This window comes from Castor canadensis, chromosome 13 (assembly GCF_047511655.1).
Source record: "Castor canadensis chromosome 13, mCasCan1.hap1v2, whole genome shotgun sequence".
In the NCBI taxonomy this organism is placed as follows: Eukaryota; Metazoa; Chordata; class Mammalia; order Rodentia; family Castoridae; genus Castor; species Castor canadensis.
Genome location: NC_133398.1, coordinates 3,585,873 through 3,612,762, shown reverse-complemented (window position 1 = coordinate 3,612,762; position 26,890 = coordinate 3,585,873). Strand labels below are relative to the sequence as shown.

At 54.8% G+C, this 26,890-nt stretch overlaps 1 protein-coding gene across 11 annotated transcripts in view; it reads left to right on the top strand.

Annotated features, from left to right (window-relative positions):
- Positions 1–3,942: 3,942 nt before the first annotated feature.
- The window catches only part of Adamtsl2 (ADAMTS like 2), a 32,321-nt gene continuing 9,373 nt past the window's right edge, over positions 3,943–26,890 (top strand). The window contains exons 1-13 of one of the 11 annotated variants that reach the window (XM_074052884.1): positions 3,944–4,239; positions 5,513–5,612; positions 5,856–5,946; positions 6,503–6,637; positions 7,354–7,429; positions 8,687–8,789; positions 9,455–9,600; positions 9,730–9,853; positions 12,400–12,480; positions 14,895–15,070; positions 18,155–18,503; positions 19,634–19,997; positions 25,012–25,109. In XM_074052884.1, coding sequence (XP_073908985.1) covers positions 5,861–5,946; positions 6,503–6,637; positions 7,354–7,429; positions 8,687–8,789; positions 9,455–9,600; positions 9,730–9,853; positions 12,400–12,480; positions 14,895–15,070; positions 18,155–18,503; positions 19,634–19,997; positions 25,012–25,109 — 1,738 coding nt within the window. In that variant the 5' untranslated portion in view covers positions 3,944–4,239; positions 5,513–5,612; positions 5,856–5,860. The other 10 variants (XM_074052880.1, XM_074052885.1, XM_074052881.1 and 7 more) reach the window with 10 other exon arrangements.

The following is a 26,890-nucleotide window of genomic DNA, read 5'->3' as shown; positions in this document are numbered from 1 at the left end:
ACCCTGCTGGGGTCAGTTCTGGGGCCACAGAATGGGGCATGAGGGCTGACCTGTCTGTTCCCCCTTTCCCTCGGCCCCTTCAGCCACGGGAGCAGTGGTTTTATAGAGGTGCTGAAATGCCTGGTATGCCATGCAGCTCCCGCCCCCAGGACAGCTGTCTGTCTGCCCAGCCTAGGATAGCTGGGCCAGCTGCTGCATTTGCATCCTCCAAGTTTTGAACACCCAGCCCACAGCTGTAGGTCACCCCAGAGCACAGAGGCCCTTATACCCTGGCTTTTGTATGGGGTCCACTGGGACCCACCTGCACTTGGAGGAGAGGAGCAGGTTTTGATGCCCTCTAGCTCTTTTCTTGGGGCCCCACACCTGGCTGGCTGCTCAGGTTCTGCCTCTGCATGCAGCGCTATGTATACCAGCATCTGGGATTGTGGTCAACAATCAGATGTTGTCTTCAGCTGCTGGCCAAAAATTAGCAGCTCCCTCCTATCCCCCAGTTTCTGAACACCTGCCAGGTGGGCCAGACAGAGGTTCCATCACTTCCTGACACCCGGACTTCGGCATGCCCTTAGGCCCTGTTAGCCTCAGTTTCTTTATCTGCCAAAGGTGCTCCTATGTACCTGCCTTCAGGATTGCTGTGAGCCCTGATAGGTACACAGAAGTGAGGGGCTTAGATCAGGGCCCATCCTCTAGTAAGTGCTGTGTTCTGAAAATCAGGTACTTCTCACCCTCTGAGAGGTGATTGGCTGCCTGCTGGACTGGGATGCTGGGACAGGGCTGGGATTTGAACTTGGGATTCCTCAAATTGCCCAATCCTTGCTGTTATCTGCTCCCCTACTGCTGGATGCTGCCTGGCAAGTGCCATTCACTGAGTACAGCCAAGAGGGGACAGCCACACTCAGGTCAGCAGCAACCACAGCCCCATTTCTTCTGTGGACCCAGGAATTTGCATGCCAGTCTGCTGAGCTGCTGGCTAGAGGACTGGTGGCAGAGGAGTGGCTGGTGGAGACAACACTGGGCACCCCACGGGCAGGGAGCCCTCCTGGCCGTTGAAGGTCTGCTGGGATGTCATTAGCTTTTGCTGCTGCTCCCACACCTTCCAGACAGCTGGCTCTGTGAGACTCTGGGCAGGCTGTGAAATCCCAGGACTAGAGGACATGCAGCACCCACCAGCTCCTGTCCCTTCACCAGCACTGGCCCAAGTCCAACTGATCGGTTTCATTCCCCTGGAGTGCTGACCACAGCTCACTTCCAGCTACACCAGGGCTCCTACTCCTTCATCTATCCTTGCTCCAGATCTGCGGACCAAGGAACCTGTATGTGGATATGTGGAGTCTCAGAGCACAGTGGCCTGAGCAGTCTCAGCTATCTACAGGCCTGAGTCCCTTCAATTTGATCTTCATGCAGTGCGAACAGAAAAGACATGCTCCCAGCTGAGAAAGAAGTGGAGGAATTGGGAGGTCTGTTCTGTGGTCTAGCACAGGATGTGCTGCCTGTTACCTGCTAGTCACCCAGGGGTCTTGCAGCTCCCTCCCTCCACAGGCTCCAATGGGGGAGGAGGAAGCCACCCAGGAATGTCTCCAGCCATTGGGTTTGATCCACTGGATGAGTACCAGTCATAGGTCAGGAAGACCATTCCAGCCAAACAAAGAACTGCCTGGGGGCTTTCTAGAAGAAGCAGCCTCAGAAGAGCATCTTGGGGGCTGGAGCATGTGGAGATGGGTACTGGGGGAGGGTCTAAGGGGGGGACACACAGGAGCCAGATAGGTGGCCTGGAGCCATCAGCGCCTTCAGTGACTACAAGCTTCCCACAGCCCCAGGTGCTTGAATCATGGAGGGAAGGGGCTCGGGACACAGTGATTCCCCTGGCAGGGTGGGCAAGTAATTTGTGGGGCGCAGCACAAATTGCAAATTGCCCTGTTTAAAAGGCAACACAAGCTTTCTCCTTAACCAAATACCATCTCTCTTAACCCATCATGGTGTTTTTTATTTGCTATGTAACAACATACTTCTTGGGCACAAAGTCGCTTGAAGAGTAAGCCTTCACCCTCACAGGTGCCTGGGACTTCTCTGGGGACAGAAAGCAGCAGCTATTGTTGGAAGAGAGAGGGGTCTGGGAGGTGACAATGCAAACCTGTTCCGGGAGGTGGGACTTTGAATGCCTCTCTCTGAAATACCCAGGCCACTGGGGTAGCCAGTGGTCATGGCTGCCTGGGACCCTCAAATCTTGGGCTGCTGGAGGTTGGGGAAGGGCTGAGGTGGAGGCATGCCTAGCCCAGGGTGCCTGGGCCTGAATGGTCGCAGACCTGTGGAAGTCACCAAGCCAGAAGGTGATGGTCCCACAGGCCTGTTTCCCTGTGGCAGACTGTAGAATGTGCTGTCCCATCAGGCCAAGAGAAGATGCTGGGGTGGGGTGTTGGTCGGCTGCAGGGTCCCTCCCAAGGGAAATCATTAGTCACTCTGGCACTGGTGGATGTAGGAGCCAGAAGTGCCAGGAGAGTTTGGGGACTGTGCCAAGGTGTGCAAGTTTTGGCAGTCGGTCAGAGGGGAGGGGAGCAGGGTGGCAGAGGCTTCCAGAGCAAGTGCAAGCTGTCCTGTGTCTGCAAAGGAGACTGTGCGTGCGTGTGCATGCATGTGCACGTGCTTGCATGTGTGTACGTGCCTAGTGTGCAGTGCTGCGTGGCAGGTTCCTGCATGGCTGTGCTTCAGCATGCCGACCCCAGGGGGCAGTGTGGGCCGTGTGGGCCATGCTGGGAGCAGCCACTGAACATCCCAGCAGATGTACAGGAAATGGAATAAGTAAAACCTGATTTCCCAGGTCTGCGGAGGAAGAACCAGCACCTACAAAGAACCCAGCAGAGGGAGAGGGTGAGGTGAAAAAGATGAGAGGGTATGCTAAAAAGGCAGGTCCCTCAAAGTCTTGGAGCCTCAGTTCCCCACCTGTAAAATGGGAATAGCAAATACACGGACAGCACAGTCTCTGCAGCTGCCGTGAACTCAGCACCAAGATCCAGCCTGATTTTCACTATTACTACTGGTTGCTCTTTCCTGACCTTTCTGGCAAGTGGCCAAACACAGGGCAGAACTTTCCCATTCAGCAGTGGAGGGGTGGGGGGGAGAAGAACGAGGTCGGGTGGGCCAATGACATCTTCAGCATGGAGTGAGGGGCATGGATGATATGGCTCAGATGACCTCATGAAGTCACCTCCCCTTCGGAGGTGCCGCTCTTATAGCATGGGGGCCTCGAAAGAACCTGGTGTGCCAGGACAGGTGCCTGGCCATCCAGGGTCTGCCAGGCTAACCCAGCAGGGCTCGAGCTGCTGCCTGCCCTGAGCCCCTCTGTGCTTTGGCTTAACAGAAACAGAGTCCTGGAGCCCAGGCCTGCCTGCCAGGGGCTGCCCAGCTGGCGTAGGGCCTGGCCAAGCCTGTGCCGAACATCTGCAGAGTTTCCTGCGCCTCTCCCCACACTGACTGTTCTAGTTGTCTGGTCGGCAGGCCGGGGTGCATCTGACCCCTTCTGGGAGCCCTTGGGTCCCAGTTGGTCCATCAACTATTTAGACCACTGCTTCTGAGGAAGGCCTTTCTGAGGCTGGCTGGGTGGCCTGGGTGTAGGCCCCTCTGTGAACAGGAGCTACAAGTCTGCATACCTCAAGCCTCCCAGTTCCATCCACAGAGTGGCAAGGCTGGGCCCTTCTGGAGGCAGAAGTTGAACAGGCAGGACAGGGACTCAGCTTTGCTATAGCCAACCTTCCCTGTGACCTCAGGCTAATGTCTGCTCCATATGTCTGGACACCCGACATGTGGTCCCCACTCTGGACCTGGGTAGGCTGGCCTCTTGCTCACTGCTTCTGGGCCGCTGAGGCAGCAGCCAGCAGGCAGCTGGGCTGGGCTGGCTGGGCTCCAGAGGAGCAGAGCGGGTTAAAGTGTGCGCCAGGCCGGCCGGCGGCGGCGGCGGGCGGGGAAGCAGCCCGGTGGGATGGAAGTGTGAGTTCCTCCCCGTCTGCCTGACAGCTATAAAGGCAGCCGTGGCCACAGAGCCGCCACTGGGCTGCGCTGCGCGCCCCTCCCGGGAACCCCCTCCCTTGGATGCTCTTTGAAGTGGGAGAGGGAGGTGGCCAGGGAGGCAGGACTGGAGAGAGGCAGAACCACACGTCTCTGCACCAGCGCCTCCCTGAAGGCACACCTGGAGTCTGCCCTTAGCTCACACCCTTTTCTCCGGAGGACAACCTGCTGACCCTGGGCCAGGTAAGCCACCATGTCCCTGTTCCTGATCATATTCCAGCCTCCAAGAGGTGGGAGATGCAGCCCACCCCGGGCCAGTCAACTGCCCAGAATGGGCTGAAGGTAGAACATCCCCCCAGCACCCATGGGGAGCCATTTACGCACAGAGAAGGGTGGGGCGGGGGGGATTGGGGCAGACCTGCAGAGCACAGTCCAGGGTGGTCCTGATGCTCCAGCCTCGGCCCCCTGAAGTTGCTGCCTGTTCTGCAGACTCCTTCTGCTGGCCGCTCGCGTTTTTGGACCCTAGGGAGGGATGGATCCCGCGTGAGCTAGACCTGGCCAGAAGCCAGTGGTGTCTGGGAGACTTAATGAAAACCAAGTGCGAGACGGGCTCAGCACCTGTCTCAGCCAGTGGGCAGGGGCTGGGGCTCCTGTGAACCAATGGCTGTATGCTGGTGTGAGGCAGCGGGTGCAGAGACCTGGGCGGGGGGGGACAGTCAGTTGGTCTGGAGTAGCTGTGGGCAGTTGGGGGTACGGGACTGTGGTTCCCAGCTCAGGGTGTGCACTGCCTGGGGAACACCGGCACAGGTGTAGTTCCAACCTACCTGCAGGTGCTGACCCAGACTGGGGAGGAAGGGAGGGAGAGGGGCAGCTCTGGAGTTGCTTTAGGGGCTGTAGGAGCACCGGTCTCCAGACTTCCTCCCCCTGGAGTTAGCTGGTGTGGGGATGAGTCCCTGAGTTTGCTTTGGTGTCTGGGGACTAGTTGGCTGCCTTGCTGTGTAACTTTGGATGCTATCTTTCCTCTCTGAGCTCTGGACTTGTGGTTTCTGAAAACCCCTTCTCTTAACTCACTGGCAAGTGTCAGTTATCTGAGGTAAACCTTGGACCGAGGCCACTAGTTTGGTCTTCCCTTGTAGGGCAGAATCCACACTGCAAATCAGGTGAGGCAGGGCTGAGAGTTAGGGTGCCGGAAGCTCCCTTTGATTTGACTCACTTGGACCCCTGTCAGGTGTTTGGGCTAGAGGTGCTGATGTGTTGAGACGGGTCAGCCATGTGGCCCTGGGCTGCTTACACAGTGGCACAGGCTGTGCCTCCTCTCCCTCCCCCAGTCCCTTCTTCTCACAGAGGGGAGGGGTGTAAGCACTTGGGCTGTGCCTCACCTGAATGCCAGGTTGCTGCACAAGGTGCCGTGAGGATGCTCCTCTCAGAAGGTGAGGCTGCAGCTCCTCAAGGGTGATGGATCGAGCTCAGTCCTTGGCTGTCTTGTTCCTCTTCTCACTGATGATCTGTCTCTCAGCCTAGGCCTCCAGCCCCTCAGCTGTTCCTGGTCTTCACAACCATTCTCCAGGAAGATTGGGTGTTCAACAGCAAAGCACAGCAGAAACCCTCAGATCAAGGTGGCCCGGACTTGGCACACACGCCCCCCTCTCTGTGCCTAAGCCCAGACAGGCATCACTAATCGCCCTCTGAGCTCCTTTCACTGAGCCTATATGATGGCCCAGTCCTACCCAGCAGGGTCTGCCAGTCAGCCAGTACCACCTGACTACAGATAACCTCACCACCTAGGGCACTGGGTGAATCTTGAGGGTTTGTCCCCAAAACTGGGCCTGGCCTGGTAGTGACCATGGTTTTCTTCCTAGGATGGATGGTGGACAGCAGCATTCACGCTGGGCCTGGTCTTTGCTGGCCATGGCAGTTGTGGCTGGGGGTGCAGCATCTACCCAAGCCTCGGTGAGTGGAGTGTGGTTGTCCAGGGCCCCCACCCAAGCCCCTCACCCAGATATTGTGGTCACTCCAGAGCTGACTTTGGAGGGTCTGTGTTCACAGAACTAGTTACCCCCAGACCCTGAACTAGGGCTCCAACCACTCTAGAGCCCTGGATCAGCTGGCAGGACAGTGGTCAAAGATGGCCCGGTACCTCCCTTCCCAGCAGAGGCCTGGTGCAAGGTGTGTGGATGGGAGGGGGGAAGTGAGTCCTGCAGATGCAGTTGGGGCCTGAGCTGTGCAGGAGAAAGTGAGGTATGGCCTCAGGAGCTTGCCGACTCCAGGATGCTCAGACCTTAAATTCAGGGGCACCATGGCCCGGCACCCAGAGAGATCCCTCCAGGTCACCCAGGAGAACTGAACCCAGGCTTCTGGGCCACCCTGCGGGCAGGGCCTCCAGGGGGCTGCCTCCTCCTGTTCAGGTGTTGGCAATGCTTCCTAGCATATGGCGGGGGGCAGGCCATCCTGTGGGGTGTCGGAGTCTTCTGCTAACTGTCTGGGGGCCTCTTGCCCAGGACAACAGCCCCACGTCCAACAGCCTGGAGGGGGGTGCTGACGCCACTGCCTACTGGTGGGGGGAGTGGACCAAGTGGACAGCGTGTTCCCGCAGCTGCGGGGGTGGGGTGACATCGCAGGAGCGGCACTGCCTGCAACAGAGGTGCGAGTTTGGCGCGGCCCCAGGAGTGGCTTGGAGGGGCAGCTGGGTGGGCAAGGGCAGGGGGTGGGGGCAGCCTGGCCCACTGCCTGGTGCTTCTTGCAGTATAGCTCAGGCTATGTTCCCCCTGGCTTCAACCAGGTGCAGGGCTCCTGATGGGTTCCTGGCAGTAGTGTCCTGGGTCTCACCATGCTCCAGGGTAACAGGGAGACTTTTCACAGGAAAACAGGATCTGTTTCTCAGGCTCTACCATCGAGGGGTCAGACCCGCTGCCCTGTCCCTCACCGTCAGCTTCTCTTCTGAGACTTGAGCTGAATGGAGCAGGGGGAACAGGCAATGGGAGAAAAAGCCTTCACTGTCAGTCTTGCCTCTGCTACTTCTTAGATGTGTGACCTTGGGCAAGTCACTTAACCTCTCTGAGCATCAGTTTCCTCATCCATGGCATGGAGAGCATGCTGGAGTCCACTTCACACGTGAGACCATGTGTGCTGGCACGTCCGCACAGGCTCCATGTGTGGTACATGGGATTGTTGCTATTATTGACTCTGGGACTCTGTGCTGGTGCTGGCAGTATAGAGGTAAATTAAATGCTATCCTGGGGGATCAGAGACACTTCTGGAAGCCAGTGGTCATGGGGTCAGCCCCGGACCACCCCTGAAGAGGTGTCAGACCTGAAGCTCCTGCTCCAGTCCTCACTCAGTACCTCATCTTCCTGCCAGAAGGAAGTCGGTCCCAGGAGCAGGCAACAGGACCTGCACAGGCACATCCAAGCGGTACCAGCTCTGCAGAGTGCAGGTAAGGCTTCTGGCTGCAACCCTGACCCTGCCTTCCACCCTCTCTGGAGGCAGGTGTCCACCCTGAGTCCCTTGGTCTTGTCTTCTGTCCTGGGCCTGCTACTTCAGGGAGAGCCTGAAGCAGGTTGATGTCCTGGTTCAGACATCAGACCTCTGTGAGTCCTGCCTGCTGCATGTTGGGTCCACAGGATGGGATGGACTCAAGTGCATCCTCAAGGGCTGAGGTCTCTGGCTGCCTGTGACATTTGCATACCACATGGTCATGGACAGAGAGTGCAGTTGCCAAGCCCCCCTGTCTCTACTTATTAGACAGTCCTGTTGGGCTATGGTTTGAGGCCTTTCCCTCTCCAGCCTCCCTCATTCCCCCCACACCCCTACCATGAACTCGCTCTTGCTCACAGGTGTTCCCAGCCAGGTACCAAGGCGGCAGAGGCTGGGGAGGACTCGTTGACTGTGGCCTGGTTGCAGGGGCTGCTCTTAATGGGGTCAAGTCAGTCTGATCCCAAACACCTGCCGAGTGTGGATGGACGCTATGGTGGAGATGCTGCTGGCTCAGGCTCACTGGGCTTGCCTGGGCCTGGAAGGCATTGCTTTGCCTTTGTGCATCTTGGTGTTTGTGCACGTACATGCAGGGTGCTAGGGTTTGAAGGAAGGCAAGTAGCTACAGCTTGTCCTGGCGTCACCTGCTCAGTGCACTCCTGGGACAGGGCAGCCAATTTGATGGGCATCGCAAGTTCCTGAGAGACACAGATCCTGGCTGAGTTCTGGTCCCAGCATGGCTAAGCTGGGTGCCCTGGACAAGTCTCCTTCCCTGCCCAGGTGGAGGGGTCCTCTTTTATGAAGTCGCCACTCCTCCTGATTCAGTCCCCACACATAGCCATCTACTATGCACTTTGGTGACATCCACACACACGCAGACAGGATCTGTCAAAGGCTGGAGGAGCAGTGCAGGTGGAGCCATAGGTGTCCTGGCTTTCTGCCATATTACTGGGGAGGAGGTCAGGGTGGCAGAGATAGAAGGGGTGTGTTCAGAGCTCAATGAGGGTTGGTGCCAGCCACATTGGAGGGACAGTTGCTGCCCTTCCTGAGAAGGTGAGAGTAAGAGAGAGACAGCCAGTGAGAGTGATCAAGCAATGACATGAGAGGCCATCAGCAGCCCCCAAGGGGCAGCCAGCTACAGCCGTTTCCTGCTCAGCCCGGACAAAAATGCCCTCATGGGGCCCTCCTGGAGCCTTCCTCTCTGCCTTCCCCTTCCCAGGAGTGTCCGCCGGATGGGAGGAGCTTCCGCGAGGAACAGTGCGTCTCCTTCAACTCCCGCATTTACGACGGGCGGGCCTACCAGTGGAAGCCCCTGTACCCTGGTACCTGCAGCCCTGGGACCTGCCTTGCAAGGGGCAGAGAGGGCGGGGTGGCCCCTCCAGCACCCGGGTGGGCAGGTGGGGAAACTGAGGCCAGGAGTAGGGTCTTGTCAAAGGTCATGGTGGCCAGCTGCAGACCCTACTTCTCCAGAGGACAATCCCCATGACCCATGACATTACCCAGTAGAAGTTTGGGGGTGTTTCCTGCTGAGATCAGGATTCTCCCACTTACCACCTTCCAGGCTTAGACAGGAACCATCCTAGACTCGCCGTGGTCCCACTGGGGTCTGGGGAGTACAGCAGCCATTCCCTCTCTCTCTCTCTCTCTCTCTCTCTCTGTTCTGGAGGGGAGGGAGAGGGAGCATTTGTTCGGGCAACAGTGTAAATGAGTTGCCCTTTACCGCTCCCTGTGTAAGTGCTGGGGTTGGTGTGTCAACGACTGGCTGCCCATAGACATCGAGCTGGCTCAGACCTCTTGTGGGAGAGGGACTCTCCCTTGTGGAGTCTCAGACACAAGGAGGAAGAGGTTGGAACTCATGGAGCCTGGGTAAGCCTCAGTTTCCCCATCTGTGCCATGGGGAGGGCACTGTCTTAGCAGGAGAGGGAGGGTAAATCCCTTGAATCCCACTTATCCTCCCCACCCTCAGACCCTCTGCTTCATCCCCCAGATGACTACGTCCACATTTCCAGCAAGCCGTGTGACCTGCATTGCACCACCGTAGATGGCCAGCGGCAGCTCATGGTGCCCGCCCGCGATGGCACGTCCTGCAAGCTCACAGACCTGCGTGGGGTTTGCGTGTCTGGAAAATGTGAGGTTGTTAAACATTGTAGCAAAAGTATGGCTGGTCTTATTAGCTGGCTGCCCACCTGCCCGCCCAAGGCAGTGGCAGCCCTGGGCTGGTCACAGCGCCCTCCCAGCAGCCTTTCCCCTTGCTTCTTGTAGCCCATCGGCTGTGACGGGGTGCTTTTCTCCACCCACACGCTGGACAAGTGTGGCGTCTGCCAGGGGGACGGGAGCAGCTGCACCCATGTTACGGGCAACTACCGCAAGGGTAACAGTCACCTCGGTAAGGGCGAATCTGGGAGCCAAGGTGGGTGTGACCCTCCCTCCCACCTCCCAGGCATCCTTGGGCAGCTCTGGGCATCTGGGGCACAGTCCCAGGATTCCCCTCCAGATAGCCTCCCCTTCTCACAGAGCACGTGCCCATCTTCAAAGCTGTGCTTGTTGGTCTCTGTGTCCAACTCTGGCCTGGCCCTTGTGGAGGCTGAGCATCTGTGCAGGTGACAGGCGTTTATATGTGTGGAAGGATGTCACTTAACACTCAGGGTTCAAAGAATACATTGCTGGGTCTTAAGAAATGTGTGAGGAATTGAATGGGCAATCATGACCTCCAGACTGGGGAAGAGAGAGCAGCTTGAAACTAAGAAAGCTGAGGCCCAGGTGGGCATTGCCTGCTCAAAGTCCCTCAGTGGGATCAGGTGGGTCTGGGCTAGAACCAGTCTTGTTGGGGCCGCTGGTAAGTCCAACAGGCCAAGAAGATGCTTCTGCTCCTACATGAGTTAGTGTGAGTTCCGGGAGGTCCCATGGCAGAGTTCTGGAGAGGTGGGGCTTGGATGTAGGACTGAGGGAGGGGTCTGCTGGACTGAAGGATAGAGGGAGGTGTTGGGCACCTGCCCGGGGGTATGAATTAGGCACGTTGAGTGTCTCACCCAATGCAATGGGCAAAGGCTCTTTCTTTGGAGACCTTGATATGGGAGAGCACTGCAAAGTTATAGCTGTCTGTCTGTCCCTTCCCTCCTTCCACAAACCTGCTTGTATAGCTTTCTGCCAGACCTGGGGCATAGGATGGAGAGCCAGTGGTCAGATGTGCATCTCTTTCAGTGCACCTAGGATGTGCCAGGTACTGTGGGTTATAGCCAGGAGCTGTGCCCTGGTGGAGCTCCCTGCAAGACAGCAGGGGCTGATGTGAAAATGATTCTAGCTAATTCTGCTGGGTGATTCCCAGCCCAGGCACTGAACCAAGGCCAGCCCGTTTTAACTCATTCACATCTGGTGACATGGCTAAAAGGCAGGTTTTACTACTGCTGCCCAAAATTGCAGCAATAAATCAAGGGGCAAAGTCTAAGGTCCCACAGCCACGAGGACTGAGCTGGGTCTGAACCTGGGCAATCTGGAGCCTGGGTCTGTGGTCCTAGCCACTCACTGAGCTACGCACCTGCCCTGACATATCTGTGCTTACTAGCTAGGAAACCTGAGGGCCAGGTTTCCTGTTGCTAGAGCCCATAGGAAGTGAGTGTTAAATACTTGGGCATATTGTCAATTACTTGCTAATTTAAAAAATTAAAGTATATTAACTTACATTTAAATAAATGATATTTAAAACAAAGTAACCAATTCTATGCCTCTGTAACTATTTTACCTAACGGTAGAAATACTCTATACAGTATACTGTCTTGTGTCTCTTCCCTGCTTCATGCCCAGGGTCACCCTGTAAATAGTTTGCCATCCACCATGGTGGGATAGTTTACACCACAGAAATGGGACAACACTACAAATCAGAGCCTCTCCCTCTTGCCCCCAAAGAGCCCAATGTGAGACACTTACCAGAGCTGCTGGCCATAAGATGAGGGTGGGGTCAGGGAGAAGGAAGGAGTAGCTTGCCCCTGGTGGCAGCTGCATGTGGACTCTGCTACTTCCCACAGGCAGCCAAAACAGGAGCACCAACCCTAAAAAGCCTTCGGTTTCTGAGAGCTCCTTCCTGACCCAGCAGGATAAAAAGCTCTAGGGCTTGCTAGCTCCCCCTAGGTCAAGCTGGGCCCCTCCACCCCTGCCCGGCAGCACTTCTCCCTTCCCCAGCCACCCAAGACTCTTGGTCCCTGTGTTTTTTTTTTTGGAGGACTCTGTGGCTACCTTGTGGCTACCTTCCCACTTGACCAGCGCCTGGATGACAGGCTCAGAGCTGATAATGTTCTCATAGCCCTGGCCCGTCAGCAAGGCCTCTTGGAGTGGCCTGATCCTGTGTGTGTTTCTCCTGTGCTTTCTCACACATGCGTTCGGATGCTGAGGGCCTTTGCAGCCAATGGGGTATCTGACAAGATGGAGTTTAACAGTAATGATGTGACAATGGGGTGCTGGTTGGGCACTTGGTGCCAATGCCCAGAATAGGTGCCTTGTGTATAGATGAGGAAAATGAGGCCTGAGGGCCCAGCAATAGCCCAAGGCCCCTCAGGTGATAAGGCAGGGCAAGACTGAAGTCCCAGGATTCCAGCATATTTAAGGTTCCTAGTCTCTTAGGTGTCCCCAGAAGGGGCTGGGGCAGCCAGGGATGATGGGGTGTGCTCATGGCCTCCATAGGAAGGGTGAACCTGGATAAGGGCCCAAGAGGAGGGTCAGCCTCCAGGAAGGCACAGGGTGTGTTTCTTCAGAGCCCTTGGGAGCCCACACACCTGTGGGTGGGACAACCCTCAGGCTGCTGGGTAGTTTAGGAGATTATAGCTGTCACCCAGGGGTGATTTTCCACTTGAAAGGTGATGGTTGCCTGCTGGGTCTCACCCTCCCTGGAGATGTCACCTCAGCTGAAGGCTTTGCTCACAGACATCCATGTGCCTCCAGGTTACTCTCTGGTGACCCACATTCCAGCCGGTGCACGAGACATCCAGATTGTAGAGAGGAAGAAGTCGGCTGATGTGCTGGGTATGTAGGCTGGGTCTGGGGGGCAGTGGTTACAGGTGGAAAGGAATGGCTGACCCTGGTCTCTTCCTTGATGAGAGGGACAGGCTGGTGGTACTGGCACTGTCCCAGAGCCAGAGCTGCAGCCAGCTGTGTGAGGGTCCCCATGATAGTAGGAATTTGGCAGGGCCGGGAAGTCTTTGGGAACTTATATCACCCTGGGAGAAAGTCCTTGTCCTCACAGCTGTTGGTAATGAGTTCCCCATTGCTAGAGAGCTAGGCCCAGGCAGAAGTTGGGGGAGCTGGAGATGGGCTCCTGTGGGGTACAAGGAGTGAGTCTTAGGAGATGATAGGCAGAGCTGAGAGGAGGTAGGTGGTCTGTCCAAGTTCGTGAGTGGCAGAGAAGCTAACGTAGGCTTCAGTGGGAAGCAGGACCTGGGAAACCAGGGCTGCTACCTTGGGGATTCTAGAATTACTGCCCAGTGGCAGAGACAACGAGGCCCCATCTTGGTAACAATTTTTGGAACAACTGTCTGTGAAGCTGGAGTGTTGACCCGGCAACATGCCATGTGTACAACCCAGGAGGTGTCTGAGGCCCAGGTGCAAGGGCAGCAGGTGCTGACTCCTTTGAGTTGCTCTGCACTTGACCTTGCCCTGGGAAGGTGGACTGGGGCCTGAGCCATATCAGGGATGGCTCTCCAATGTGGGTACAGCCCCAATCCCCAGACTGCGCTCCCTGTGGCCTGCTCTCCCTCCCCTCACCACAGGTGGCTGCATGAAAGCCAAGCCCTCTTTAGGGGATGCCAGAAATGGGGGAGCCAGGCTGAAGGTGTTCAGGTTAGGAGCCCAGTCTCAGGCTCTCTTATCCCCCTACCCAGACCTCTAGGTGGGTCTGCCCCTTCATGTAGTCTTGGGGATCAGAGAGCCCAGCCCCAGCAGGTCTGCACACTGCTGGCCCCAGGCCCACCACCCCGGGGATTGCTGTGGGCTGAGCGTGGGGAAACAGGCTTCTTGCCAGGCCAGTTGCTCTGTCGCTTGCTGGCTGGGGCTGTGGGGAGGCCAGGAAACGCCGTGTTCTCTGAGCTGACTGCAAAGCAATCATTCTTGAAACAGACGCATGGAAATACCAAGGGCAGCCTTGGAGCACTGGGAAAGCCGCAGGAAGGAAGGTCCTCACTGTCAGGAAACAGGTTTTGGACACAGGCCTTGAGTTGAACCTTGGGCACATACCTGAAAGCTGAGCCTGGACAGCCAGGCCCCAGAAGAACTTGGACTTTATGATAGTGTCTGACGTTTTACGTTCAGGGTATTTTTCAGGCAGATATGTCATGCTTGTTGCGTCTGTCTGATAATAAATTAATTTCCCCGGCTCCTCTGTTCGGATTGCATCAGGAACTTTGGAAGCTGAACTCTCTCCTCTGGCGGGCCAGTTCCTGGAACTGGCTTTGAGGACACCCTTTGGAAGACAGAGTGTCCCCCAGTGCCGAGTCTGCCTCCTCCCTCCCGTCCCTAGTCCCAGAGGCTCTGAGGGCCTCTGCTTATCTGCCACAGCACTAGAGAGGACCATCATTTGGCCTCCAGGATGACAGGGAAATGGGCTGCCTATTCCTTCTCACCTGAGATTCCCTGAGAGTGTCCACCTCCTGCTGCCTCAGGGAGAGTGTGACAGAATGTGCCCAGGCCATGTTATGGTCTGATTGAATCCTCCACAGTAAGCCCTCAGCCTGGCTGAGTGGCTGGATTGATGGGTGGCAGCACAATCATGCCAGCAGGCTGCAGGATGTCATCACTCCCATTGAAAGGACAGAGCCCAGTCAGCTGGCACCAGTGGACAGCGCCTTATACCAGTCAGGCCAGGCTGTAGTGTCATTCACTTTGGGCCCTGGATGAGGCACCAAGGTCACTTCTTCATGTCCAGATGGGGAGTTTGAGGCGGTACCTGATCCAAGCTCCACAGTGGGTCTGTAGCTGAGCCAGGCTGTACTGCCCAGCCCAGCCCAGCCCAATGCCTGGCCCACACCTGCTGTCCACAGGCTGCCAACCATCCTGGAGCAGAGTAGCCACTTGGCTGTGGTGTTTGCTCATCACCTTGGAGCCCCTTGGCCCTTTAGAGGCAGCCAGAAGAGCAGGTCCAGGCGTCCCTGCCAGCTCTTCCAGCCGTCCAGACTGGCCTGTACTTGTTTATTTTAGGCTGATAGGAAAGTGTGTTTGTGTCTCCTCAGCCTTCACTGGTCAGGGCCACATGCTGGCCCCAGGCAGAGTGTCTGTCTGATTCCTCATGACATTGAGCTTCCTGTCTTCAGGGCATTTGGGGAAGGGCGGGGGCGGGTAGGGCTGGCGGCTCCCTGAGCCAGTGGTGTTGACTCCTCCCTGTCCCTCCATCTTGCCTCCCTCCTGGTCTGTCTGGCCCATGTGACCAGGCAGCGTTGCCCTTTCAGCTCTTGCAGATGAAGCTGGCTTCTACTTCTTCAACGGTAACTACAAGGTGGACAGCCCTAAGAACTTCAACATTGCTGGCACCGTGGTCAAGTACCGGCGGCCCATGGACGTGTACGAGACCGGTATTGAGTACATCGTGGCGCAGGGGCCCACCAACCAGGGCCTGAATGTCATGGTGCGTGTGCCCCAGGCTCTGGGACTGGCTTGTTGGTGTGTGTGGCGGCATCACCATGGCCTGGCTGGCCTTACTCTTTCAGCCAGACACTTCCTCACTTCCTCAGCGTTCATTCACTCTGATTTTAATCCATTCACTTAAGTGAATGGATTCCTTTGTTCACCCACCCACCTACTCTCTTATCCACTCACTTGCATATTCATTCATTCATTCATTCATCATTACTGCTGGAGCTCGTTCTGTGACTGGCTTTGTGGGAGGCTCTAGGCCAACACTTTCTTTGCTCATCAGGAACCCAACAGGGAGCTAAGGACAAGAGGATGGACCCACTGCCTATCCCACATAGGGGGGTTTGTGTCTCCCCACCCCCACTTTCAAACTGGTCCCATTGACACTGTGCTGGGTCCCAAGGCTAGGGAACTGTAGTGTCCTGGGGCAAGAAGTTAGTGGCACCCTGGGTCACAACTCATGCAGATTGTTGTTTATCCTATGTGGATGAAGGCTGCTTCTGGACCTCCTCCTGATAGGGATCAAAAACAACCTATTTTCGAGACCACTGGTCACATACACTCAACCCAAGGCCATGCTGATCTGCTCTAGAAAAGCCACCAGACATGTCACTGCTCAGTTTGGAGTGCATTGCTCAACTGGACTCTGATGACAGATTTGTTGGGGTTGCCTGGTTATTGTCAGGGTGAACTGTGGAATTGACTGTGGGCATGATGAGCTCCTCACCCTGCATCCTTTAGGCCACAAAGCATGACACTGACATCATGATCTTCTCAGGATATGACACTGTCTTAGACTTACTCTCTTGGATGAGGCAATGGCTTTCACTCAGCTCTATCCACAATGACAGTCTGATCGATTGCAAAGCTCCAGGAGCCAATATGAGGGTTCTGCTAAAGGCATTATGCATGTGGGAGCCTGTGGACCCGCTGACACACAGTGAGCCAGACTTTGGCCACACCTCCAGCTTTACTGCTCACCACCCAAACACTTGCACAGTGATGGGAGCAGTGATGATGCTTGGGGTCTCCAATTAACAGTGACAACTTGGGCCTGCCTACCCATCTCTCCAGGAACAGTAAACCAAGCAAACAGCTATGGGCCCATTAGGGGAAGGACTGAGGGAGTCATTGCCATATACACTTGCTGTGGATTCTTTCTGGGGAACTGGTCATCTTCTCGTTCACAGACTGGTGTGGAAACTGGCTCAGGAAACAGGGCAAAGGGTTGTTGCTCCTCTGCCCTTGATTTCTTTTGGTTGCACAGACCTTTTCTAGCCCATCTATCTGTCACCACGAGGCTCTTTTGTTCTGTTAGCTGTGTCCACAGGTCTCTGCTGGCCAGACCCCTAGCCATCACACTTGTCTCGCTGCTTACTGAGATAAGTCTCAGTAATACTGAGATACCGTGGTACTGAGTCTGCCTTGCTGCCGATTTTTGTCATCTGCCTTTGTTATTTCAGGACCCAGTCATCTCCATGACTGCTGGGGAATCTGGAACTAATGTCACCTCTTGCCACCAGCCCTGGCCTTTGAAGTCACTTGACATTGTCCCTCTATATGATTTTGGTGTCATTTGGCCATTATATTTCTTTTCTCTCTGTTGAGTAGAACGTCCTTCAGGCCTGCAAAAGAAGTGGTCACCTAGTGAGTTGTCCAGCCTTTGGACAAATTCCTGCACCCACCACAGCAGGTGGAGTACTGTCCTTCACTCAGTCTTAGCCCCACTTGTTCCATCCACCAAGAGCTGCAGTGGCAGCAGGTCAGCATGAATCCCAGCAGCCCTGCACTGGTCTTGGAGGACCACAGGGTATATCCCTTCTTTCAGGACTTCCCTGATCTGACCTGAGCTGTTGGTCTGGTTAGGAGAGGAGGCTGGGGTCCTGAGGGCATTGGAGAGTGGGGAGGAGAAACTCTCTGTGTCACCTTGATGGTCCTTAGCTTTCGCCAGGAGAAGGCATGCCTTTCTCAGGCCCAGAAGTTTTAGGGCAATCTGAGAGTTCACATTTTTCCAGCCTCTTGATTTACATCTTTATGCCCTAAGTTCCAGGGTCCCTCTCTCCCAATCTGACTGTTCTTGGCCTCATAGACCCAGCAGAGATGAGAAGCCAGCCTCCTCTGCTTCTCTTCCTTCTGCCTTTTATGTCCCCCAGCTGTAGGATACTTGTTTCTTCATGGGCCACCACACTGGCCTCCTGGCTTGGCCCTAAATGGGTGATTTGGTGGAGAGTCTTCTCTTAGCCCTCTCTTTGCCTTTCTCTAGTGTGTTGACTTCTGTAGTCTCTTATAGCTTGGCTCTACCCCTATCAGCAGCCAATCCTAACACCCTTGAGATGTTGACTTAGTGGTACATTTCTATCACTGGTGTTCCCCCTCTCCCAGATTGGCACTGGCAAAATTTATTGCCGTCTTGTGGCTGCTCCATGCACCACTGGGGCAGGCCCTTGTGGCCCTGTGACCAGCTGATCCTAAAACCCCAAAATGCTCCCAAATCCATTTTAGAGAGTCTGCTTCCAAGGATTTCTCTAGGACTTAGAGTGGGAGTCTGCACAAAGGTTCTGCAGAGTCTCCTAGGGAGGTAATACAGGAGCCCTTCCAGGGAGAGATCACATTGTCTTGTGGTCTCTCCTAAGAGCTTGGCTGTCCCACAGGGGCTCTGTGGTTAGCTGGACCTCCAGTGTGGTCCAGAATTGAGGCAGGGATGGGTCTTTGCACCCCCACATTGGCTGCTCTTGGGGCTCTGGGAAGAGAAGAGTGGGAGGGTAAATCCTTAGATTTCTGATCCATGATGACCCTAACATGCAAACAGGGTTTGAGTGACTCCAGTACCCAAACAATTCTCTATATACAGTGAGCTCCCTTACCGGGTGCCCAGGCTGGACCACTCCCTCTGCGCCTCCCTTGGTGAGCCCTTTGGTGTGTAGTGTTTGGATATACCACATTCTTGGGTCAAGTGGGATTCTTTGGGAGGAGGAACTCATCTGTGGCCAGGGCAGCTTGGTCCTGAGAGGCTCATGGCAAAGTTGTGGGACACAGTGAGGAAGGGGCCAGGGTCTCACTTTTTCTCCTTCCCTAGGTGTGGAACCAAAATGGCAAGAGCCCTTCCATCACCTTCGAGTACACGCTGCTGCAGCCGCCACATGCACACCGCCTGCAGCCCATCTACTACAGCTTCTCCGAGCCCGCCTCCGAGAGCGCCGAGAGCCGGGAGCTGGATGACACCGGGCTGCTGGGCTTTGTGCAGCACAACGGCTCGCTCTATGGCCAGACTTCTGTAGAGCGGCTGGGCCTGGACAACCGGCTGTTCAGCTCCCAGGACCCTGAGGTGGAGCTGGGACTGAGTAGAGGCCAGGAGACTAACGAGGTGTGCGAGCCAGCCAGTGGTGGGGCCTGTGAGGGGTCCTCCAGGAGCAAGGGCTTCCGAGGTAACCAGAAGGGAACATGGGTGTGGGAGTGCAGTGGAGGCTTCTCAGGGACAGAGACCTTGGGTAAGGGGACTTCCATCCCCTTTGATGTTTGCAGAAGAGGTAGAAGAGAGGTGCCAATTACTTTTACAATCACTATAGGCTGGCCCAGTGTGAATGCTTCTGGGTATATAGTTGTCCCTCTGTATCTGCAGGAGATTGGTTCCAGGATCCTCTTGGATACCAAAATTCTCAGATGCTGAAGTCCCTGGTATAAAGTGCTGTAGCATGCATGCAACCTGTGCAGTTCTCCATGTATTGGAAACCACCCAGGGTGATTTAGCATACTTGATACAATGTATGTTCTATGTAAATACTTGGCTGTATTGTTTAGGAACTAAAAACAAAGAAAAAGTCTGTACATGTTCGGTACATATGCAAATGTTTTCCAAATCTGAGATTGTAGATCCCACAGGTACAGATGGCTGGCTACAGTTATCGGAATCTCTCAGAGGACAATGGGACTCAGAGAGAGGAAGTGACTTGACCAAGTCATCCTATCCACCCTGAGGAGCTGGGAGTCAAACCCAGCCTGTCAGCCCTGCAGCTTGCACCCTAGGGGAGCACTGGGCCCATAGGTCCTGGGGCTTGATGGCTGGGAATGCATCCTTCTCTTCTCTGCCTGGGTTTTTACATGCCTGCTCCTCAGCATCTGTGTGTCAGTGTGTCCTGTCTTCTTATAAGGACACCGGTCATTTAGGGACTGCCCTAGATGCAGGATGATTTCATCTCGAGATCCTTAATTAATTATATCTACAAGGACCCTTTTTAGGAACCAGATCATATGCTGAGGTTCTGGGTGGTGTGGACTTTGGGGGCTCCCTATCCAGCCCCTGCAGGGCCATCAGATTTCCCGCTATGAGAGATTGTCTAGCTACTTGATGCTTTCACTTGACAATCTTGGCCAAACTGAGTCCTGTTGAGCAGAACCCTACTTCCCAGGAGCCTCCTGTTTTCCTCACCCTGCAGAGCCATCCCTGTTACATAACTCATTTATTATACAGAGTACAGAGGATTCCTAGAGAAGGCAAGCAGGCAAGATTCCCGTAACAATGGCTACTTGACATCGAACCACCTGTCTCTCTTTGCAGATCACAACACCACCAGGGCAGCTCTTTCGGGAGACAAAGATGACCAAGAGGTAGACACCCGTTTTACCTCCCAAGAGTTCCTTACAGCCAATACCATCTCTGACCAGCTCCTGGGCACAGGCTCTGACTCGAAGGAGTTCGCCCTCAATGAGACAATGAATAGCATCTTTGCCCAGGGCGACCCCAGGAGCTCCCCAGTTGAAAGCCTCTATGTGGACTACGAGGAGACTGCTGCTTACCTGATCAATGGGTCCTACCTGGAGCTGAGCAGCGACAGGGTCACCAACTCCTCCTCTGAGGCCCCCTTCCCCAACGCCAGTGCCAGCCTCCCCACCTTGGCGGGGAACAGGACTCACAAGGCTCGGTAGGAAGTCCTTCCCCTGCTCTGTTTGGGGTCATTACGGTGGCCTGGGGGAGGGTCTGGCCAAAAGGCCTGGGTTCCTGGAGGTAGGTGGGAAAGAGCCACTCCTTCCCAGGGTCCTCCCATCAGCTCTCCTGTGACTGAGCATGAGGTCAAAGGCCTGGACTGTAGCATGTTCTCCTTGAAAGTTAGGTCCATGGGCCCAGGTGTTCCCCAGCCCCATTCCAGTTCATGGTGCTGACACTGAGGGCAGGAAGCTAACAGTTATGAGCACGCCTCCCGAGCCAGAGATTATACACACAGATCATGTAACCGTCACAGCCACCTTTAGCATTAAGCTACTGGGGTCTCAGAGAGGGTAAGTGACAACCTCAAGTTCATGGAAGCTGAGGATTTGGGATCCCTGGGCTCTAAGCCTGGAAAGCCATTGAACACATTGCAGTTAGGCATGGGGTGGATGCCCAAAGTGGCTCTCCAAATATGGAGCACCAATCCTGACCCCAGCCAGAAGGAAGATCAGGCTCCAGGGGCTCCTCACCTAGTGGGCAGACCTGGGAATCAGGATTAGGAATAGGGCTAGAGCTGCAGTTAGAATGGCCTGTGGCAGGCCATCAGGTGCCAGCCCCAGGACCCAGCCACAGCTGAGGACAAGTGAGCAGCCTTGGGTGGGGGCACCTGGGCAGTGAGGCTGGGGACATCTGGAGAGCCATAGCTGGGAGCACATGGACAGTCAGGAATGGGGCCACCTGGACTGTCAGGGAAAGATCTGGAGGGGCCAGAGGGCTTAGTCTCTGTGGGTCAGGGTAGGGTGGGAGCAGATGGCCCTAGTCCTGCGGCTGAGAGTGGCCACTCTTCCAGGTGCCAGCACCTTCCCCAGAAGCCCAAGTGGGCAGTCAGGCCGGTGTAAATAGCTGAGCGACTCTGTGGCTTCTGGTGGTGGGTGGATGTTGGAGGCAGGATAAGCCTGCTGGCTTTTGTTTTGTTTTCTGGGAGCCCAACCAAGCTCCTTGACTTTAGAGTCAAGCATAAGCTGAACCCAAACCAAGACTGGTTGAGGTTGGAGTCCTTGGGACTTGGGGGACTGGGGCTGATGGGAGATTTGGAGTCATTCTTGAGGTACAGGTGTTTGGGTCTTGTTACTCATCCCCAGGATCCAAGAGCAGCCAAATGAGCCAGGAGCCCCAGGTGGGTGCCTCCTCTCACAAACTGCCTTCTGAGGTCCTAGACCCCAAGAGACCCAGGCACACACATGGGATATGGCCGATGAGCTCTGGGTGGGGTTCCTTCTCTCTTCTCACAGGGCTACACAAGGTTGGTTGCCCACTCTGACCCTGGTATGCTCAAAGATTCCAGGGTCTGCAGTCTCTACCTGATTTTTAGGGTCCTGTGTGTGGCAGGGAGTGACAGGCTCTGCTTTGGGGGTACAAGTCTTGAGTGCCTGAGGGGTCATGGATGGTGGGCAGGATGGTCAGAGTCAGAAGGTACCTGCAGTGTGACTCGTGTCTCTCTGGGATTCCAGCCCTGTTTCTGCATCTTCCGTGTGGGCCTCTCCCCTTCTGGGGCAGGCAGGGATGACAGTATATCTGTGCCTGAAACAGGGCTCAAGCTGTAGAATGTCTTAGTAATAAACTGAGCCTCCAAGGTCAGGAAGGGACCCTCTAGGAACCTTGATCCAAGCAGTGAAGGTGGACAGCTCATCTGGTGCTCTGCCTAGGTTTATCCACTCTTTAACTCAGCTTACAATGCGGGATGTGCAGGTGGCTGTGTGGTACAGTGGAAAGGCAGCTTGGACCATGGCCTCAGTTTCCCCATCTCTCCATGAGGGAATTGTGAGAGGCCTGCCAGCTCAGATATACAATGCTTCCTAGGCCAGAATCATGCACAAGCTTCTGAATTCTCAAGCCACATTTCAAAGCATCTCTCCTGCTTGATGTAGTCAAACCTACCCCACCCCCTCAGCCCAGACCCTGTCAGTAAAATAGGCTGTCAGCACTCAGAAAGGCTCCGACTCTGTGAGATGCAGGCCGACTGCTCCTCTAGCCGGGCTGCCATCATCAAAGGATGCTGCTGGTGGGGACCAAAGATGGTTTGGGGAGATAAAGGGCTGAGGGAGGCCACCGGGGGAAATTACCAGGCCAAAATAGCCACGTTGTCTCTGCGGGTTGTCCAAACACAGGAAATGGTGTCTGCTCAGGGAGCAGGCAAAATCAAAGGGGCAGCCCAGAAAGGAAGGGCTATTTTCATCTTCTCAGAAACTCTTCAAACAATCAAGGGAGGGGCCCATGACTAGACTCGACTTGGGGAACAAGTGTCTGAGACACAGAGGCGCATATCCCTCCCTTAAGCCTTGATGGGGGTGGGGGTGGGGAGGAAGAAAGGAAGAGAGAAATTTCTGGTTCATTTATAAACAAACACGGTCACTTCAGAGCTTCTGCCTCTCGGGGATTTCAGGAGCCTGTGTCCTGCCAGGCACCGGGCATGGACCCAGAGGCAGTGGCAGGCGATTGGAGCCTGGCGCAGTTGAGGGGCAGCATGGTCTTTCCAGATGGAGGGGAGGGAAGGGGGGTGGTTTCCGGGGTGTTTCACATTTTGGTGCTCCTTCCACAAAGGGAACCTGTTAAGCACTGCACGGGTGTGCAAATAAATGCAGGGTTTTGATCAAGAGCAGCATATGCTGTGACCCACGCCCCACACGTGCTGGCGGGAGTGTGGGTAGGCAGTCCCTCCAGAAATACCTTTGGGGCTTAAAGTCCCCAATGGTTATTTTGAACCTGGTGGCTCTCTCTTGAGTCAGGAATGAGTCATGCTGCCTGCTGGCTTGGGAGTGTGTAATTAGATAAAGATGGCGGAGCTTCTCCATGGGCGGGTGGAGGGCATGGGTTGTGACCTTTTTGTCTTTTTGTTCTTGGGGAGAGTTTAAGCTGTTGGAAGAGGGTAGAGGACCCAATCAGCAAAGCTCATGTTTTCTGAATCAAACATTAGGGCCCAGTTTTCTGGGTTCTTCCTCCCATGGGAGGATTTGCTCACCCCAAGTGGGTGGTCTAAGTGGATCCCATTGTAAACTCCAGGTTGCCAGGGATCCTTTGTTCTGAGATGATGGGTCTTTGACCTGCTCCCATTTTAAAGTTTCCTTTCATTTGTAACTAGGAAGGAGGGAAGAGCTCCTTTTCCCTGAACCATGAGTGAGGGCTGGAACAGACTCCTGGTTTGCACACTATGGGAGGGGACCCAGCTCCCAGCTACTCCCTCCCTACTTCCTCCTCCCTCCCTGCTGTCTCTCCCCTCCTCCCTCTGAGACTTCATAAGCCACATCGGTAAACTCATTACCGAAGCTCCCACTGGTAGATCGTTTCCTGGGTTCTCAGAGCGTGGTGTGTTATTAGGGCAACATTCATTTCAAAAGCTCTGCCTGGAGATGGGACCCTCCTGGGAAACATAAGCCAATCCTAGCAAAACGACAGAGCAATTCTCATCCTTGACTAACAAACAGTAAAGTCCCAGTTCTTACCAAACAGATGTTTCCACCACAAGTGAGCAAGAAAGCTCTAGAATGTAAAATAACTCATAACCCTGAAGTGATGGTGGTCCCAAGGAAAGGGACCTTGTGAAGTCCCATGAAGGGTATCAGCATTTGGTCAGCCCCCTGGACCCCGAGGAAAGTGGAGTTGGGCCATGTGACCTGCTGCAGTGTCCAGTGGAAAAGGGAAGTTGAGGCTTGGAGTAGCTGCTGTTAGCTGGGCCAGCTCTCTCCGTCTTTCCTCCTCTGGGTCTGAGGGTAGCAGGACTCCATGTGCTGGAATTAATGACCCTCGGTACTGAAAACAGACACACAAGAGACAGAGGAAATCTTGACAAGGCATTTTCTTTTGATCAGAAGGGTACAAGCATGTACTCCCTCCAGCTGAGCTGACACGCGAGCACAAAATGGTTGACAGTGGCTCCTCCTTATATCCCTGACACAGTCGTACCTGCCCCTTGCCTGGGATTTGTCCAGGTGAAAGGTTCACAATCTCCCTCAATTGGGAGATGAGTTAGGGCACAAAGTTTGGCCGGCAATGGAGCTGTACAAGAATCCAGAAGAAGCAGGAACCCTTTAAACATGCCAGTCACCTAAGATGGTAATCTGAGGAATTTTTAAGTAATCTAAGAGGGTGACATATACTTTGATAAAGAAGATCATTTTTCTTACACATGGACAGCATTCCATTTGGGTCTGTGTCTTAGAGCGGATGCCCTGGGCTGAGGGAGCAGACACACAGCCCCCTCTCTTCTTCCCCTGCTGAGTCCCAAATGAGCCTGCATAGTGGATGCTGAGGCTGGGCCCAGGCACAGGGCTGCTTCAAAGAAGCTAGCAGTCCTAACAATACTTGGCTGCAGCTGCCTGAGTTCCGGCCAAAAATCATAGCTAGCTGGTGGCTGGCCGGGCCCCACCGTACCTCTTCCTGTTGAGCAGGTCCGGCAGCCATAGCTGACCTGAGTTGCAATGTGGGCCGTGGCCATTCTTTTGCCTGCAGGTGAGCTTTTTAATTTTGCTTATTGGGGACTGAATGGCTAGTGTCCCCATTCAATCAGAATCCCTGCCCAGGGAGGCAGGAGAGAATTCTGGAACATTCTCAGCACCTAAGTGCCTTCTGAGGTTCCATTTGGGGAGGGAAGAAGGAATCCAGTTGCCGACACGAGGAGGTACGGTGAGAAGTGTGCATGTGTTGGGAGAGCAATTGGGACACTGGTAAGGCCCACATGCTTCAGTGCACCCCTGGGGGGGCATCAGACTTCCACACAGTCTGCTTGGCCTCAGTTACTGAGAAGGAAAAGTAGCCATCTCTGTTCAGCCCTAATATGTGCCTTCGTGGGTGCTTGGCCCCATTCTGTTCCAGCGGGTTGGAGCCCCAGTCCTTAAGGGTGGGATTCTGCCTGGTGCTCATAGCAGGAGTGTGGCTGAGGGAAACACATGCTCCCAGGAGCCTACCAACGTGTGTCCAGCTCTTTCATGGCCCCCCCCTTGTCCTCCTTCCAGGACCAGGCCCAAGGTGCGCAAGCAAGGTGTGAGTCCAGCCGACATGTACCGGTGGAAGCTCTCATCCCACGAACCCTGCAGCGCCACATGCACCACAGGTACTGGGCTCGTGGTGCCCTTGGGCAGCTGGCTCTGAGTCCACCTCCGTGGTGACATGGGACTTGGTTGGAAGAGCCATCCACTTGCTTGTAACCCCAAGCCACTCTTGGGGACTTGTCCAGTGGCTTCCTGACCTGGGAAGTAATGTGACATGAAAAGAGTTTGAGTGTCAGAGGTGTCCTTGTTCTCATAGCTCGCTGGGCTGGTCAGGTCCAAGCCCGTGGGGATCAGTCCAGCCATCCAAACCCTCCCTGGTCTATTGCCCTTTGTATTGTGTTTTGTTAGGGACAACAGCTTTTTGCAGGGATGTGTGTGTAACTGGATATTGAATTCAGGGCCTTGTGCCTACCACTTGAGCCACTCCTCAAGCCTGTTTTGCTTTTAGCTTTTTTATTTTTTTTTTCTGGATATGGTCTCCTGTTTTTGTGTCCAGGCTTTAGACTGTGATCCTCCTACCTATGTCTTCCGTGTAGTTCTGATTATAGACTCACACCATCATACCCAGCTTGTTCTTTGAGACTGGGGTTCTCACTAACTTTAAAAAAAAAAAATTTGCCTGTGATTACAGGTATGAGCTACTGACTAGGGAAATGTCCTTCGGATGGACTTTGAGGAATCTCAGATGCTGAGAATTTTACTTTTGTTTACAGCAAACACAGGAAGGCAGAAACAGACACTGTGATCTATACTGAGGGGGGTGGGCCAAATTTCTAGGACCTCATCAGCAGGGGAGGACAGGGGAGCAGAGACATCTCCCTCCCCGGGATGCCCTGACAGTTGACATACCCGATTAGTAAGTGCTGAGGTGGGATTTGGACTCACACCATCCTGGCTGTGTGGCATACTACCTAATACTGGGACACTGGCTCAGTCACACCAGGGGCTGTGGCTCTGGTTCCCTCTTGGGGCGGGGAGGTCCTGCCAGGTCAGATGTCAGATCTAGGATCAGGCATAGAGGCACTGGCAAGGGACAAAGCATTGTAGGAAGACCCTGAGGGTTGGCTCTGAGGTTACACTGGGCAGATAGGCCCTTGACAGGGAGGATGTAGTCTTGCTGACTCCAAATGGAGCATAATCCTTCAGGTTCTGTCTCCACCGGCTCTGCCTCTCTGGGGTCCCCAAGCTTGCTGAGTTTCCCTATGCCTGGCATTCTTGAGCAGAACAAGCAACCTTGTGGGGTGTGTGGTGAGCACTTGACAAATTGCTTCTGTTCTCCCTGTAGAATGGGATGTACCTATCTCAAAGGTGGTTGTGAGACAGAGGTGAAATCAGAAACAACCTGTCATGGTCTGAGCTCAGCCAAATGTCACCACTGTAGTTTTTGCTGCAGTATCAAGCAAGCCCGGGGGCAACCCCATGACCCACCTTCTGCAGGCTGGCCTGAGGGAAGCCAAGCTGGGTATGGGTGTCAAGGCATCTGCTGAGTGTGAACACATCCTGGATCCCTCCGGCTGTCCTAGCCTTGGGGCTCCATGTGTGCTGGGATGTGGAAACTGCAAGCCTCTTCTGGACATGTCACTGGCTGGGGAGGTGACATCACTTGAGATGTCTCCAGGTTGAGGTGGCCTTGGTGGCAAGGGGCCTTGTGGACAAGCCTTGGGTGGATGAGATTTGCAGGGAGAACACCACATCTCTCAACATGCAGAGAATGGCTAAGGCAGAGGATACTGAGTCTGTTCTGTGCAGACCGACGTATAAAGCAGGACAAAGCAGGACAAAGGACAGGAAGATGAGACAGGGTTGATACTGGAGAGGAGACAAGCTCTGCCTTCAATGAAAC